Source organism: Melozone crissalis, unplaced genomic scaffold (genome assembly GCF_028551555.1).
Source record: "Melozone crissalis strain CALT ecotype California unplaced genomic scaffold, PUWL_Pcris_2 ptg000016l_1, whole genome shotgun sequence".
NCBI lineage: Eukaryota > Metazoa > Chordata > Aves > Passeriformes > Passerellidae > Melozone > Melozone crissalis.
Window position 1 is genome coordinate 850,841 of NW_026535794.1, and position 15,402 is coordinate 866,242.

At 52.9% G+C, this 15,402-nt stretch overlaps 1 protein-coding gene across 1 annotated transcript in view; it reads right to left on the reverse strand.

The window, feature by feature from the left end:
• Positions 1-650: 650 nt before the first annotated feature.
• LOC128935226 (microtubule-associated protein 4-like) overlaps positions 651-15,402 on the reverse strand; it is a 109,428-nt gene continuing 94,676 nt past the window's right edge. The window contains exons 5-12 of the mRNA XM_054273373.1: positions 13,405-13,515; positions 12,454-12,582; positions 11,687-11,761; positions 10,690-10,833; positions 8,104-8,901; positions 6,196-6,342; positions 5,271-5,374; positions 651-1,316 (exon numbers count right to left, since the gene is read on the reverse strand). Coding sequence (XP_054129348.1) covers positions 651-1,316; positions 5,271-5,374; positions 6,196-6,342; positions 8,104-8,901; positions 10,690-10,833; positions 11,687-11,761; positions 12,454-12,582; positions 13,405-13,515 — 2,174 coding nt within the window. The remainder of the gene's footprint in view (positions 1,317-5,270; positions 5,375-6,195; positions 6,343-8,103; positions 8,902-10,689; positions 10,834-11,686; positions 11,762-12,453; positions 12,583-13,404; positions 13,516-15,402) is intronic.

Sequence of the window (15,402 nt, forward strand, 5' to 3'; positions counted from 1 at the left end):
AAACTCCCTGGCCTGTCTCAGCAGAGTGGGGTTCACAGAGATGCCAACTCCTGCTGAGGAAGCTTCAGAATGAGCACAAGCACAAGAATATTGGTAATCTCATCTCTAGCCGTATTTCAAAATTTCTAAGAACTGGATTCAGTTCTGTGGGATCAATTCCAGCTCATTTCCTATGAGCACAGAGACCTTGTTCCCTGGAGAACAGCCAGGGTGCCCAGCCCTGGATGCTGACCAGCCCATCCAAAGTCTCCTAAGAGGGAAAAAGTCCCAAAATTTACATCAGTCCCACCATTGTTTTGTTCGAGCTGCTTTGGAAAAGGTTTTGGCTTAGAAGGAAACACATTTTGTGGATGAGGAGGCTCAAGCCAAACCAACTGCAGGAGGAGAAGGGGATGCAGTTGGTGTGAGGTGGGATAGAGCCAGACCCTGCCAACAGCAGGGACCCAGAACATGCCCTGCCCTGGCATCCTCCATCCCTGAGCAGGTCAGGGACACTGTCACACCAAACCCTGCACACACACCAGCTGTAACTCAGTCCCACGCTGCCCCAAGGCAGAGCCTGGCACTCAGTGTGTGCCAGCTGTGCCCGTGGGCATGAGCACTGTGAGCCAGGCAAGCAGCCCCAGCACCCTGAGAGCAGCCAGCACCCCTCATGCCACGCTGGGTGCCCGCTGGGGCTCGTGCCAGGGCAGGCAGGCAGCCCTGGGCACACACACACCTCTGTCCATGCGCCGGGGCACGGCTCGGCCCGCCAGGGCTGGCACCAGGGCTGGCACCCCCCGCGCCTTGGTGGGTCTCATGTAGCCCTTGAGCTGCTCTGCTGCCTTCACTCTCTCCTTCTTTGCCTCTTTCACCACTTTCTGCTCTCCTTCTTCTGGCTCTTTAGCTGGGGCTCCAGATTCCTTCTCTTTAGTTACTTCTTGAGATTCCTTCTCTTTGGTTGTGTCCTGAGATTCTTTTTCTTTGGCTGTGTCTTGAGATTCCTTTTCTTTAATTATTTCTTGAGATTCCTTTTCTTTAGTTGTGTCCTGAGATTCCTTCTCTTTAGTTACTTCTTGAGATTCCTTTACTTCAGTTGTGTCCTGAGATTCCTTTTCTTTAATTCTGTCCTGAGATTCCTTTTGTTTAGAGGTGTCCTGAGATTCCTTTTCCTTAGTTGTATCTTGAGTTTCTCTTTCTTTATTTGTGTCCTGAGACTCCTTTTCTTTGGTTTTAGCTGGAGAATCCTTTTCCTTGGTTTTCTCTTGAGGTTTATCCCCCTCAGCCTTTGACACTGGAGCGTCCTTCAGGAGAACCTCCCCAGCATGAGGAGCATCCTTCAGGAGAGCAGGGCCCTCCTCTGCAGGCTGACAGGGACCTTTTTTGTCCTCTTTGGGCTGGTTTTGGGTGGTTTGGGCAGCTGGCCCAGCAGCCTCAGGCTCAGTGCCCTGGTGCTGGGGGGAGCTCTGCTCATTCCTCCTGTCCCTGCCCTGCTCAGCCCCTCCAGCCTTCCTGTCCTTGCCAGCTCCTGGCACACCCACAGGTGTCCCTGCAGGGGCTGGGGACACCCCTGTTCCCTTCTCTGCACAGGACCTGGTGGCCTCTGGTCCTCCTGCCCCCTCAGCAGCTCCAGAGGCTGCTCTGTGTTTTGGATCTACTGCCCCATGAGGAAGCTCTGAGGGAGCCTTGGCAGTGCTGTGCTTTGTATCAGTGGGTTTTATTTCTTTATCACCCACCTTTGTGTCAGTGGGTTTTATTTCTTTATCACCCACCTTTGTATCAGTGGGTTTTATTTCTTTGTCACCCACCTTGGTATCAGTGGGTTTTATTTCTTTATCACCCACCTTTATATCAGTGGGTTTTATTTCTTTATCACCCACCTTTATATCAGTGGGTTTTATTTCTTTATCACCCACCTTGTTATCAGTGGGTTTTATTTCTTTATCACCCACCTTTGCCAAGGGACAAAGGTGACTTTTGTCCTCAGGCTGGCCACCCTGGGACCCAGCCTCTCTGCTCTTCCCACCTTTCTGGGAAATCTCTTTTCCAGGTTCTTTGGGCTGCTCATGAGATCTCTGGCTCTGCATCTCCTTCTTAGCACCAGCTCCAAGCTCTTTGCTGCTTTTCTCTGCTTCCAGAGGAGGAGGAGGAGGAAGGCCCCCAATCCCTGCAGCCCCCTCTCCCTGCTTTGGGAGGCCACAGGGAGCATCAGCATCACCCCCATCCCCAGGGCCACGTGCTGGGCTCTGAGACATGGATTTGAAGTCCCTTCTTTTATTATTCCCAACTCTTTGAGGGCCAGTGGGAAAGTTTTTGATGTTTCTGTTTTCATCTACAAGATCTGTGTCTCCCACCCCACACTCCAGCCCAGCTCCCACTGCAGGCTGTGCCTCACTCCTGTCTGGTTCTGCCTCCAGGGGAACAGGCTGCCTGGAGGCATTTTTAGCCTTTTTACTGCTTCCATCATAGCCCCTCTTTTTAGATCTCTCAGTGACTGGGGCCAGGCTGGGATCTGACACTGCTGGATGCTCTGGAATAGGAGTTTTATTCCTGCTGCAAGGACTGGCACCTCCTGCCTCAGGTTTGTCCCTGATCTCCAGGCCAGCAGGAGGGAACATCTCTGCTCCTGCTTTATGCTCCAGCAGAAAGGGCTGCTGTGGGTCAGGCTCCCCCTTTCTGTGCTTCTCCTCCCCACCTGTGTGTGACTTCCCTGGCTCCAGGGGCAAAGCAGGGGCCTGTGCCTTGGCAGGGTCAGGCAGGTGACCCAGCAGCACCTCTGGACTCCTGGAATTCTCTTTGCCCTCCTCAGACTGAGCTTGTTGAACGTGTCCCACTGCAGGGAAGACACCTGGCTGCATCTCAGGACTGTGCTCAGCCTTTTTGCCTTTCCCATCTCTGCTTTTACCCTTGGGCTTGTCCATGCCCAGTTCCCTGGTGGGACTGTGCATCCCTGCCCTGTGCCCTGGGGATTTATCTGCTTCCTTCCCTTTATTCACAGGCCAAGTTTCCAAGTTTCCTTTCCCTGTTTCTGGCTCTGAAGTCTCTGTTTTACGGCCTGAAAGATTTGGCTGCTCACAGAAGCTCCCAGTGCCACCCTGCATTCTGGGCTTCCCCAGCTCCTCCTCCAGCCTCTCTCTGTGCAGACCAGCCCCCTTCTCCTCAGCCAGGCTCATTTCCTTCCTGCCTGCAGCCACCTGCTCCTGCCTGCCTTCCCCCCCAGCCCCCAGGGCAGCTGCCTGCCCCGAGGGGCTTTTCTCAGCCTGTTTCCTTCTCCCATCACTGCTCCTCTTCCTGGCTTTCTCTGCCAGCACCGGCACATCCGAGCTGAGCCCGGCAGCTCCGGCCTCTCCGCCTTTCCCAGCCAAACCCACCTGCTCTGTGGGGCTGGTGGTGGCAGCCAGAGCAGGGTTTTTGGCTCCCTTTCTGCTCTTCTCCAGCAGCAAAGCTTGGTCTAAAGCTCCCAAATCAGCTGTTTCACCTTGCCCAACATTTTCTTTCGGTTTCTCCGGTCCCAGCTCAATTGGCCTTTGCATTTTAGCTGCATTTTCCTGCAAGCCCCCAGCAGGGACACAGCCCTGCTCTCTGCCCTTGTCACTGCCCTCCTTCACCTTATCAGCTCCCTCAGGAAAACTCCCTGAATCCATCTTATTATCAAGGAAAGGCTGCTGGGAAAAGCTCCTTTCCCCCTTTTTGCTCCTTCCGTCGCTGCCTCTTTTTTTGGGCTTGTCTGCAGGGCAGGCCTGTGCAGCACTGCCTGAGGGGTGTCCTCTGGCAGGAACAGCCTGGCCATTCTCAGGATAAACTGTTTCCTTCCCAGCCTCATCTGTCCTCGCTCCATCCTCTGAGAGCATCCCCTGCTCTGAGCAGCTTTTCATTCTTTTGCCTCTCCCCTCACTGCGCTTTTTCTTTGGCCTGTCTGTGCTGTGTGCCAGCCTGGGCTCTGTCCCAGCCTGCTGCTCACCCTCAGGGACCCCTTTGCCCTGCTTTGGATCTGCTGCCACCCCCGTGTCCCCTGCCTCGCCAGGGCTGGGAGGTTTGGGGACACCCTGGGCCCTGCCCTGCCCAGCCGGAACTTCCCCAGGTTCTGGTGGAACAGGAACAGGAGCTCCAGGAGCGTCTGTGGGGCTCCTCAGCGCTCCCTCTGACCCTCTTCCCCTTTCTGCAGCTGCCTTTGGCTCTGCAGGGAGCTTGTCCAGGGCTGCAGCCTCCAGGTGAGGCTGTTGGAGGGGTTCCCTTCCAAGCCCTTTGCTTTTTTCCCACTTTTTCTTGGCTGCTGTTTCCAGGGAAGGCTGGACAGAGTCACTGGGTGCTTCCTGCCCTGGAGATGGGGATTTGGGCTCCTTGTTTTTATGGGACAGTTCCAAAGGTTTTGTCTGTAAGGGAGCTCCTGCTGTGCTCAGATTGACCTTCAGCTCGGCACCCTTTGGCTCTTTGTCCCCTCTCCTCTCATTTTGCCTGGGGAGGTCTCTCTCTGTGGCCTTGCTGGGTCCCTTGGCTGCAGCAGATTCCTGCAGCTCAGTGTGACCCATCTCTCTGCTCTGGCCCTTGGATCCCAGCCCCCAGCTGGCAGCTCTGCTGCCCTGTGGCTCCGTCTCCTCCCTGGGGCTGCCGTCCAGCTCGCTGGGTTTGGGGCCCTGCTGTCCTGGGGCTGGCACAGGGCAGCTGTTTTTCTGCTCCAGGATAGGACTCCCAGGTGTTGTTTTAGCCTCCTGTGGCACATCCAGAGCTCTGCTTCCAGGGGCTGTTGCAGGACACACGGCTGGGTTCTGCCACTCCCCCCCAAAGGGAGCACTCCTGGCACCTCTGCAGGTTCCATTCTCCTCCCAGAACTCCATCCCTCTTGGCAGCTGGTTCCTCCTTTGTTTTGGTTTCTTTTTCTTTTTCTTCACCATGGCACCTTCCAAATCCCAGTTTTCCTGGGGGGGATCTCTGCAGCTCTCCACAGGCTCCGTGGGGACACTGGTGGCCTTTTTGTGAGGAGCCCTAGAGCGAGGGGATGCTCCAGCACCACAGCCAAGCTCCACTGTGGAACAGGGGTCTGCTCTGGGCTCAGGACTCTTCTGCTGTGGGACACCTACAGGATGCTCCTCTGGCACATCTGTGAGAGGCACTGGGGCAGGTTTTGCTCTGCCAAACCCACGGTCCCTGGATTTGGGAGCTTGCCTGACTTGTGCAGTGGGAAGACCTGGAATACAGGAAGCCTGCTCAAACATCAAGGCCACTATTTGCTTGATAAAAGAAATAATAAATATATTCTCTGTGTGGCTGCAGCCCTCTCAGACAGGCCCTACAGGCAGGATTTCCCACTGGAACCACACCAGAGCCACCTCAGGAGGGCTGGGGTAGGCATTTACCCCAACACCTGTGTGATCTACCCCAAATCCATCCACCAGTGCTATTTAAACACAAGTCTGACACAGGCTCTTACCCCACCAAAAAGCACCAGTTCTTGCAAGGACATGCCATTGCTTTTTAAAAATGCATTAAGGATCCATTTTGTCTCAGCAAGACAAGATCAGAGAGAGCCTTTTTATATCTCTAGCTGGCATCCTTCCAGAGTGGGAAAACAGAAGTTTAGTGGGAAGATGGGAAGAGAGATGGGGGCAAGAGAGCCAAGTTTCCCCAGCAGCCAGGGAGGAAGCAGGGGGAGGCAGAGCCTCTGTGCCAGGGTCACCTCTGTGTCCCTGGGGATCCCTCAGGGTGAGGAGAGCAGCAGCTGTTTGTCACTCAGCCCTGGCCCACAAATCCTCCTCCACACAAGTGTGAGCAGCACCAGCCCCTCTGGAGGCTGGGTCAGTGGAGCAGGAGAAAATCACATCTTCCTTTGGCAATTGCACAGCTCACTTGGGAAGGAGATCCTCCCTGGAATATCCTCACGAGAATTACCAGTCCTTTTCAACAGCAAAATAAAAGCCAGTGCTGATGGCAGAGATGGGAGCTCTGCACTGCCCCAGCACAGCTGTGAGCCAGTCCCAGTGATAAAGCACTCAGAGCACAGGGATTTGGGCTTTTAGTCTGAGTGGGAGGGGAAAGAGCCTTGGAGAGGGCAGGGATCCGAGGGGAAGGGTGAGCCCAGCACCAGGAGCCCCGAGAGCCACACAAAGACATTTCTGCTGGCCCAGGTGGCCCCACAGCCAGGAGCAGAAGTGAAGAGTTCCCAGAGGAGGTTTCCATGAGGAAATGGAATTGTTTTTTATGTTATCATTTCTGTCCTACCTGTGGGCTCCTGCAGGGCTTTCCCTTCCTGAGGTTCTGCGTGTTGGACGTGGTTGTGCTCAGCCTCCTCCTTCTGTGTCTCACCATTCTCAGCAGGAGCAGATTTTTCTGGAAGGTCTTTATTGTCTAGTGCTCCTTTTGCTTCAGCTGGAACATGAAAGACAGGAACAGAAAGCTTCAGGTCTCAGGAGTACAGGCAGCCTGCAGCTAAACCTAGCCCTTGCAAAGGGGTTAATTTTGTGTTTAACAGGAATGAGGTTTATGACACATGGTTGGTTCATGCCCTCACAATCCCATTTCAGCAGCACTTTTACATTTGGCACACGCCAAGGTGGGGGCAGAACAGAAGCAGGGGCTGTTTCAGGGCTTTTAAGCACAGGGTGAGGGTTTGTTTGGGTTTTTTCCTCTTTGTAATCAGCCCAGTTCAGACTGTCCCAGCTTCCCACTGGGAATTCAAATCCAGAATGAACTCCATTATCAGCCTGGAGTCCCTGGCTAATGCTGATCATCTTGTATTCATCTATACCTTCCAATACATGCACACAGCCACCACAACATTCCTCACTCTGCATAATTACAGCCAGTTTTCATTTGTAAGGCATAATTACAAGGGAGAGCAGTTCTGCCTGTAATTAATTTTATTTAAATTTTGCACAGAAAGGGAAACGATGACAGGCATTGGTGCAAGAGCCGTGCAGGGGGAAGGAAAGGACAAGGGCTGTGACTGAGCCCCGTGTCAGCAGGCACTGAAAACCTGCAGGGGCTGCACCCTGGGGCCTGGCCCTGCCTGCCTGGGCAGAGCTGTGCCCTGCTGCATTTCCCACCTGCTGCCTCCGGGGGCTGCTGGCTTTTGCCGGGAGTTTCCTCCTCCCCGGGGCTCGGGGGAGGTTTCCTGTCCTTCGTCTCCTCTGAGTGATCCACACAAACTTCAGGGGCTTTGCATTCCGCCTCCACCTTTGCTGCTGCTTCTGTAAATCGAATGTGAAGAGTAAAAATTCCTGGGTTTAAATATAGATCAGATTAAATTAGATAAAATTCACTCTCTCGCCTAGTTTTTAATCCTCTGTAAGGAACTGAAGGGTTTCCTCACTTTCAAAACCTGATTTTTAGGATCTTTCTACCTTCCTGCATTGTCTTGCATTTCCTCTTTCATTCACCCACCTGGTCCTCTCAGTCTCTACATCCCAGTGGGTGTTTTTGTTAAAACTTCTCTCTTGAAATTTATCTTCATCATTAAACTAAGGAGTATTAGAAGGTAAGAAAAAAAACATCTCACTCCAACCCCATCCACAACCAAGCCACATATGCTGCCTCTGCCCAGGACTATTTGCTGCATTTTAGTAATATAAATATTCAATAAGTACAATTTTGGAGAGCAGTTTTCTCTCCAGAGGGATGGTGTCCCTGGAGAAACCCACACAGCACAGCAAACCTGCACATGGAGAACCAAACACGCCCTTCCCAGCATTCAACACCTACAGTCATCCCAAGGAAAGGTCCCAGAATTATCAACTAAGCCTTTTAGGCTCTTCAGAAATTGTTTTCAAGAACCTCTGTTTGTCAGCTCTGTGTCCTACAGGACCTGGGAGATTCCAGGGAGAGCTGAGGGCGGTGGTGACACAGAGCCAAGCACCAGCAGGGATGAGCCAGCACCTCCCCATGGCTGTCCTCAGACCACTCAGCACTGCTCAGAATGGCAAATGACAATTTAAAAATCATTTAAAACCTCTGGTTTCATGTTTGGTAAGTGAAGAATCCCCATGATGCATTTTCTGTGTCTGCTGAGAGCAGAGCTGAGCCCTCCTCAAGGTGCTTCACCCAAAGCCAACCAATGCTGGGCTCCCTGACCTCAGAGGCTTTTCCAACCTGAATTACCCATGGCTGTGACTGGGATTTGGGCACACTCACCTGCAGCAGCCTTGTCCTGCTGAAGGGCAGCCTCAGATGTCAGCAGCTCCCCAGACACAGCAATGCTGGGCTGAGCTGCCACGTTCCCACCATTCACAGCAGGGACAGGCTTGGCTGGAGCTGCAGGAGCAAACCCAGAATCCAGGCCATGGTGATGGTTGACTTCTGCTGCTGGGGCAAACTCAGAGCCCAGAACGTGCTGAGCTTTGTTATCTGCTGCTGCAGCAAATCCCAAATCCAAGGTATGGTGAGGTTCTGTGTCTGCTGCCGGGGCAAACCCCAAATCCATGGTCTGCTGGGACTCCACATCTGCTGCTGGAGCAAATCCCAAATCCATGTTCTGGTGGGACTCCAAACCCGCTGCTGGGGAAAATCCCAAATCCATGTTCTGGTGAGATTCCACACCTGCTGCTGGAGCAAACCCCAAATCCATGTTCTGATGGGACTCCACATCTGCTGCTGGGGCAAATCCAAAATCCATGGCTTGGTGGGACTCCACACCTGCTGCTGGGGCAAATCCCAAATCCACGGCCTGGTGGGACTCCATACCTGCTGCTGGAGCAAACCCCAAATCCACCCCATGGTGGGATCCAGCATCTGCTGCCGGGGCAAACACGTCATTGACACCTCTGGCAGGGCTGGCTTCAGGTGCAGGAGCAAAGCCCCCATCTGTGGCCTGGAGAGGGCTGCCTGCTGCTGCTGCAGGACTCTGGGGAGGTTTGGCGTCTCCAGCAGGGCCAGCCCCAGCTTTCTCTGCAGGATGGGACGCGGTGTCGGTGGTGGGAACAGAGGCTGCACCTGGCAGGGACAGAGGCACCACAGGTCAGGGACAACCCATGGAAACTTCTGACCTGCTGCTTTGTGCCTGGGGAACAGCCAGGCTCCCTCCCTGTGTCCCCTCCTGCCTTTCAGCACCACCTCCTCCCCTGGCAGCAGCTCACCCAGGTGCTCCATCCTTATCCCCTGCTGCAGCCCCCGTGCCCTGTGTGCACCCCTGGCTGCAGAGGGGCTCCCATCTGCTCCAGCAGCAGGGATTGCCTCTGTGCCAAAGCTGCCCGATGCCAAACAGCTGGCAGGGGGCCAGGGCTGCTGGATGCTCTGCCAGGAGCACATTCCAGCAGAGCCCAGCATGGCTGGAGCTGCAAGGCACCTTCGAGATGTCCCGGCTCCAGTCCCGCTCCCTTCTCCTGGCAGGGACACCTCCCACCACGCCAGGTTGCTCCATCCTGGCCTGGGACACTTCCAGCAGCCACAGCTTCCCCAGGAAAGCTGGTTTTCCCTCTGCTGCAGGACACAGAAAACGTGGGATCACCTGTGTGAGCCCAGCAAGTTTTCTAAGAGCAGAAGTCCCGTCACCCTCCAAAGCCACACACTTCAATGTAAACATGGTTTGTGCTGCTGGTGGGGTTGGGTTGGTGCTCCAGCAGCAGCTCTGGCACTCCTGACACAAAATCCTCCCACGAATCCCAAATTCCCTCTATTCCCTCAAATTGGCCTCGTTCATTTTTCACACTGTATCTCCTAACACTGAGCTGGTAGCTCCAAACCAACATTTGTCACTTCACAGCACAATCAAAGCTCTGCATTAAAGCTCCTATTTGCCTAAAATCCCCCTGAAGGAGGTTTTTCAGTCAGTTTTTGTTTAACGTTTCAGCTGTCCAGAGGCAAGCTTTTCCAAATGATCAGAGGCAGAAGCAGTGGATCTCTGTGCTGCAGCTCCTCATCTCGACAGCCCCAAGCTCTGCCCACCCTCTGTGTCCTGCAGCTCAGTGCCCTGAACATCCCCCATCTATTGCTGACGACCAAAAAACAACATTTCTACTGATTTTTTGAGTCACATCTAAAAATATCCTCCCCATCCAGTGGAAAACGTATGAAATCTAATTTAGATGCTTAAACTGAAGTCAGAAAGAAATAGAAAAATCAAAAAAGCCCCTTGTAAAATGGTACTAAAGGATCCATTTAGATAAAACAAGTATTTTAGTGAACCAAAGCAAGAGGATCCATCATGCACCAGCCCTCATTTGGGTTTGACTTTGTTGTGGGTTTTTTAAGTGATATCATGATCTTCTCCAAAGAAAACATAAAGGTTGTGATTTAACATGTGAATAAGACTGTAAATAGATATTAAAAGCAGTATGGATGATTCCCGGAGAATTAGGGAAATGAGTGGGATGAAGATTAGGAAACTGGACAACAACTGGCACTGTGAGTCTGTGTATAAATACGTTAAAAATGGGTTTTTTTAAAAGAGAATCTTTAAAAGGACAGATTCAAGGTCCTTGTGGATAGATGTGGCAGTTGGGGCCGTGGGCCAGTGCTGGGGAAGGGTTGGACCCAGTGACCTCAGGGGCTTTTCCCCCTAAACCATTGCCTCCCTCTGCTGTAACCACAGCCTTGGGATCTTCCTGGAGCTCAAACGTGGAGACAGCAAAGAGCCACGGAATCAGCTCCAGGACTGGGACACAAGCAGCAGGTTTGCTGCTCCTCCCTCAGCTGCAGGCACACAGATCCGTTCCCACCTTGCTGTGTTTCCCCCAGGAGAGGCAATCCCGTGTTCTGCCCCCTCCAGGGTGCAGGGCTCACCTGGAGCTGCAGCCTTGGCTCCCTCGGGGGCTGCAGCCTCTGCTGGCAGGGCTGGGGCTGCGGCAGGGGGGCTCCCCGGGGCTGCTGCTGCCGTGGGGCTCTCGGGCAGGCTCGTCCTTATGGCTTCTGTGGCTGCAGGGGGCACTGCCAACACAAGAGCTGGCATCAGCTCCTGGAGAGGCCTCACCCCCAGGTGCTGCCTCAGCCACCGCGGGGAGGGAATCCCCCTCAGCTCAGAGAGAATCTGCTCTGATTGCCCACCCTCAGGAAAGTAATTGGTGCAGCACCCAGGAAAACTCTTGAATCCCAGGAGAAGTGGCAAAGTTGGGGAGGGTTGTGCTACAAACCCTCCCAGTGCCACCCCCAGCTCCAGAAACACTTCCTACCCATCACCAGGGTGAAACTGTTCCCAGCTTCTTCACAGAAATAAAGATCCCATTATGGGTCAAGTTTTGTAATGCACACAAATCCCAGTGGGATAATGCTCCAGTGGAGCTTCAAAGATTTATCTGTGACCAGAATTTAAAGGTAATTGTAAAATCCCAGGAAGGTTTGGGTGGGAAGGGACCTTCAGGATCATCCTGAGCCACCCCTGCCATGGCAGGGACACCACCACTGTCCCAGGGACACCTCCACTGTCCCAGGCTGCTCCCAGCCCTGTCCAGCCTGGCCTTGGGCACTGCCAGGGATCCAGGGGCAGCCACAGCTGCTCTGGGCACCTGTGCCAGGGCCTGCCCACCCTCCAGCCAGGAATTCCTTCCCAATCTCCCATCTAACCCCACTCCCTTTCAGTTTAAAGCCATTCCCACTCCCCAAAGACTCATTTCCATTGTAAACTGATGTGAGCAGCAGAAACAGTGCTGTCCTTGGCCAGCCCCCACGTGGCTCTGTCCCAGTCTGGTGTCCCTTGAGGAGGCAGACAAGGAGAGGAGCTGGTTCTGCTGCTCAGGAGCTCTCTGCCAACACCTCCTACAGATCAGCTCACAACTGGTTTTACCTGGTGGCTCAACAAAGTAAGAGGTATCTGGTCCCTTCATGTCCTGCTGAGCTCCCATCCAGTATTCTTCAGGGGCTGTGGGAAACAAACACACTGAGTCCAGCCCTGACCTCACAGGGCTTTGATTTCCCAGGGGAAGGTTTGACTCTGCTGGCTCTGGGGTTCATCCCCAGGGAATTTCAATTCCCTCTACAAGGGGCAGCAGAACCTCTGTTCTCCCAGGATTATTGGGAGTGAGAGCTCCCATCAGACAGAGTTACACCCAGCACTGACCCCAGGAGCCAGAAGAGGAGTTTCTTTCCTCAGTTCTCCTGGGCAAGTGGCTCTGGGTAGCCCTGCCTAAGCAGGGGGCTTGGAAAAGTTCCAACCTCACTAATTCTGTGACCTCCTAATGTAGAATCCCAGCATGGTTTGGGCTGGAAGGGACCTTAAAGCTCATTTCAGGGGCAGGAACACCTTCCACTATCCCAGGGTGCTCCAAGCCTCCTCCAACCTGGCCCTGGGCACTGCCAGGGATCCAGGGGCAGCCACAGCTGCTCTGGCTGTGCCAGGGTTAGGGTTTGGGTTAGGGGCTAGGGGTTAGGGGTTAAGTTCACACCAGAACACTCCCCTGAACCAAGAGCTGTCCATGCCAAGAGGAAACTTTCCAATCTTGACTCATTTTTTGTATCAACTCCTCACCAAGGTTCTTTCGGACTCGTAAAGTGGGATTTCCCAGCTGCAAACCCTCCAAACCCAGCCAGTCAGAGGAAACATTTGCTTCTCACCTGCTTTTCCTGGCAGGAATTCTGTGCCTGACTCAAGGCCTATGAAGGCCGACGGGTCCAGAGCCTCTGCAGGGGAATACAGGGACCCCAGGAAAGGCTGTTCAGGTCCCATCATGGATCCATGTGGAGCTAAGGAAATAACAAAACTTTTGTTAGTCACCAGCCTTAATGGCATCTCTCCTAAATTTCAAGTCCTACCACTTGGACTGTTCTGCTCAGCAGCAGTTCAGATCAATCTGCATCAAATGTTAGTTCTGCATCACAAACCATAAATTTTGTATTTAACAGAACCTTCTGACAAGGTTTAAGAGAGTAAACACAGGCAAATTATTTCCTTTAGCTTTCTGCTTCTGCTCCCATGAATTCCAGCTGGTAATCCCTTAATAATCCAATATTGGTATAATAATCCAAGAGCTGAAATCCTGAAGAGCATTTTGCAGCAACAGCTCCTGAGTATCTGGGTTTCAGCCATTAAAACAAGAGCAGGGGAAGAAAAGGCTTGTGAATTTACAGCTGTAGAAACCTCCCTCGTGGATTCCCTGATGTGGAGACCCCTAAAAAGTTCTGGGCCAGGATCGAGAGATGGGTGGGATTTTGGGTTTTTCAGTCTTCAGGTTGTTGTTTATTTTTCTCTTATCCAAAGCTCTGCAAGCTGCCTACATCTCAGACTTGGTGTACAAAGAGAAGTCACCAAAAATCACACGACACACAAGTTCAAGGCCTTTTAAAACTAGTTTGCCCAATTAACTCTTAGAATGTATTTTAATTCTACCTTCCTACTAAGAAAGGTAGAAACGGGTTCCAACATCAAACCTGAAGTTTCAGTACATGAGAATGAACCTTCAACCAACACCGTGGAGTTCCAACGTCAACCTGAATTTCCAGCACAAGACAGACAGGAGAGCCGAGTGCCCAGCTGGCAGCTGGGGAGGGCTGTGCAGGGGAGCTCACCCAGGATGTCCCTGGCAGCGTCAGCGTGGCCCGGGAACAGCGGCGCGCTCTTCATGTCCGTGGGGAAGGACAGCTCGGGCAGGTTCTCCCCTCCGTGCATGCTGAAGGGGTCTGGCAGAGACACAACAGGCAGGGACACCACTCAGGGACAGGGACACCACTCAGGGACAGGGACACCACTCAGGGTGACAGGGACACCCTCAGGGTGACAGGGACACCACTCAGGGGTGACAGGGACACCACTCGGGGTGACAGGGACACCACTCAGGGGACAGGGACACCACTCAGGAGCACCACTGGAACAAGAGGAAGGAGATGCAGCAGGTCCCAACGCTGCACTTCCAAGGAAAGGCTGCTTTTGGAGCAAACCCCTTCCCAATTAGAATTCACACCCTCAGTAGCTCAGGCTGATTTTTGGGGAAAGTGGATCATGACTGCTCCTGGAGAAAGTGTGCCCTCCCCTCCAGGAGGAACCACTTGCCCTGATGGACACAGCCCATGAATCTGAGTCAGGAACAAGGGCTGGGCTCAGCTCAGCCCAGCCCAGAGCAGGGAAAGGTGTGGGATCCCTGAGCTCTCCCAGCCATGAGCTGCACCCCAGTATGAACTGGGCTGATGGACTGGTATTTTAACCAAATTACTGGGAAATTGAAACATCCCCCAGTGTCCCAGGCAGACTGTCCCACCCCTGGCAGTGTCCCAGGCCAGGGGGCACAGGGCTTGGAGCAGCCTGGGACAGTGGGAGGTGTCCCTGCCATGGCAGGGGTGGCACTGGGTGGGCTTTGAATGGCTCCGTCTGGCAGTGGGAGCCATTCCCTGTGTCCTGTCCCTCCATGCCTTGTCCCCAGTCCCTCTCCAGCTCTCCTGGAGCCCCTCCAGGCCCTGCCAGGGGCTCTGAGCTCTCCCTGGAGCTTCTCCTCTCCAGGTGAGCACCCTATTTCCAGACACTCAGATTTCCTCCAGTTAAAGCCAGCTCAGGGGGATTTGGTTCAGGGCTGGGGCTCATTCTCATGCCAGAAGTGCTCCCTGCAGGGCTGAGAGCCCTGAGCTGCTCCCATGCCCACAGTGGGCTGGGATGTCAAGATCAGGTGAGCTGAGCAAATTCCTTCATAAACCTGTCAGATTATTTGAGATGCCAAGACAACATCTTGCCTCGGAGCAACATGCAGAATATTTTGATTTTGAGCTGTTTACAACAATACTGCCAGGTTTGAACAACTGCTTTCTTTCCAGTTAAAGAACCAACCCCAAAAAACAAGGGAAAAAAAAAAAGAGCATGACTGAAACAATTTAAAACTAGAAGAGATTCTGCTGATGTTCCCTCTTTGCCCAGCAGTTGAATGATGTGGAAGAAATGGGCAGCTCAGATCTCTGGGCCAACCCACCTCTGCTCCAGAGGGAATAAGGGAGGAGTGGGAGAGCTGAAATTTCCCCTCTTTCTTCCCAAGGAACAAGGAATTACAGGGATACTGGTCAGGGGATCCTTTGTACCACTGGCCAGAGAATCCTCTCCTTGGGAGGGAAATCATCCTCCCATTTTCCAAAGGGTGGGCACACCAATATTGAATAAATCAAATTATTTCTCTGAGTCTGATCTCTGCTCCATTATAGGAGCTCTAAGCAGAATCTCATTTATATCCAACTGGAAGAGCAACACAGGGGACACTTTGATCCTGAACTTTATGTGATCCCTGCAGAGGTGTGCAAGACACTCCAAGGACATAAAACCTAAAGAAATGTGGTTTCATGCAACAAATAAACTAAAATATTCCTATTATTCAGGCCAAAAGAACACTGGGTGCCAGGCCAGGTATGTAAATTGTTCCTAATTAACAAATTTGACATCTGGCTCTTGAGCAGAACAACACCAATGTCCCATTCCTGCACCCACTAAGCAACAGGAGGGAAAACCCAAGAAAGCTGTGGCTCTTCCAGTTCTTCCATTAATCATTTCTTATCCTTGTAAAAATACAACAGTTCTTCACAGTCAGTAAGAAA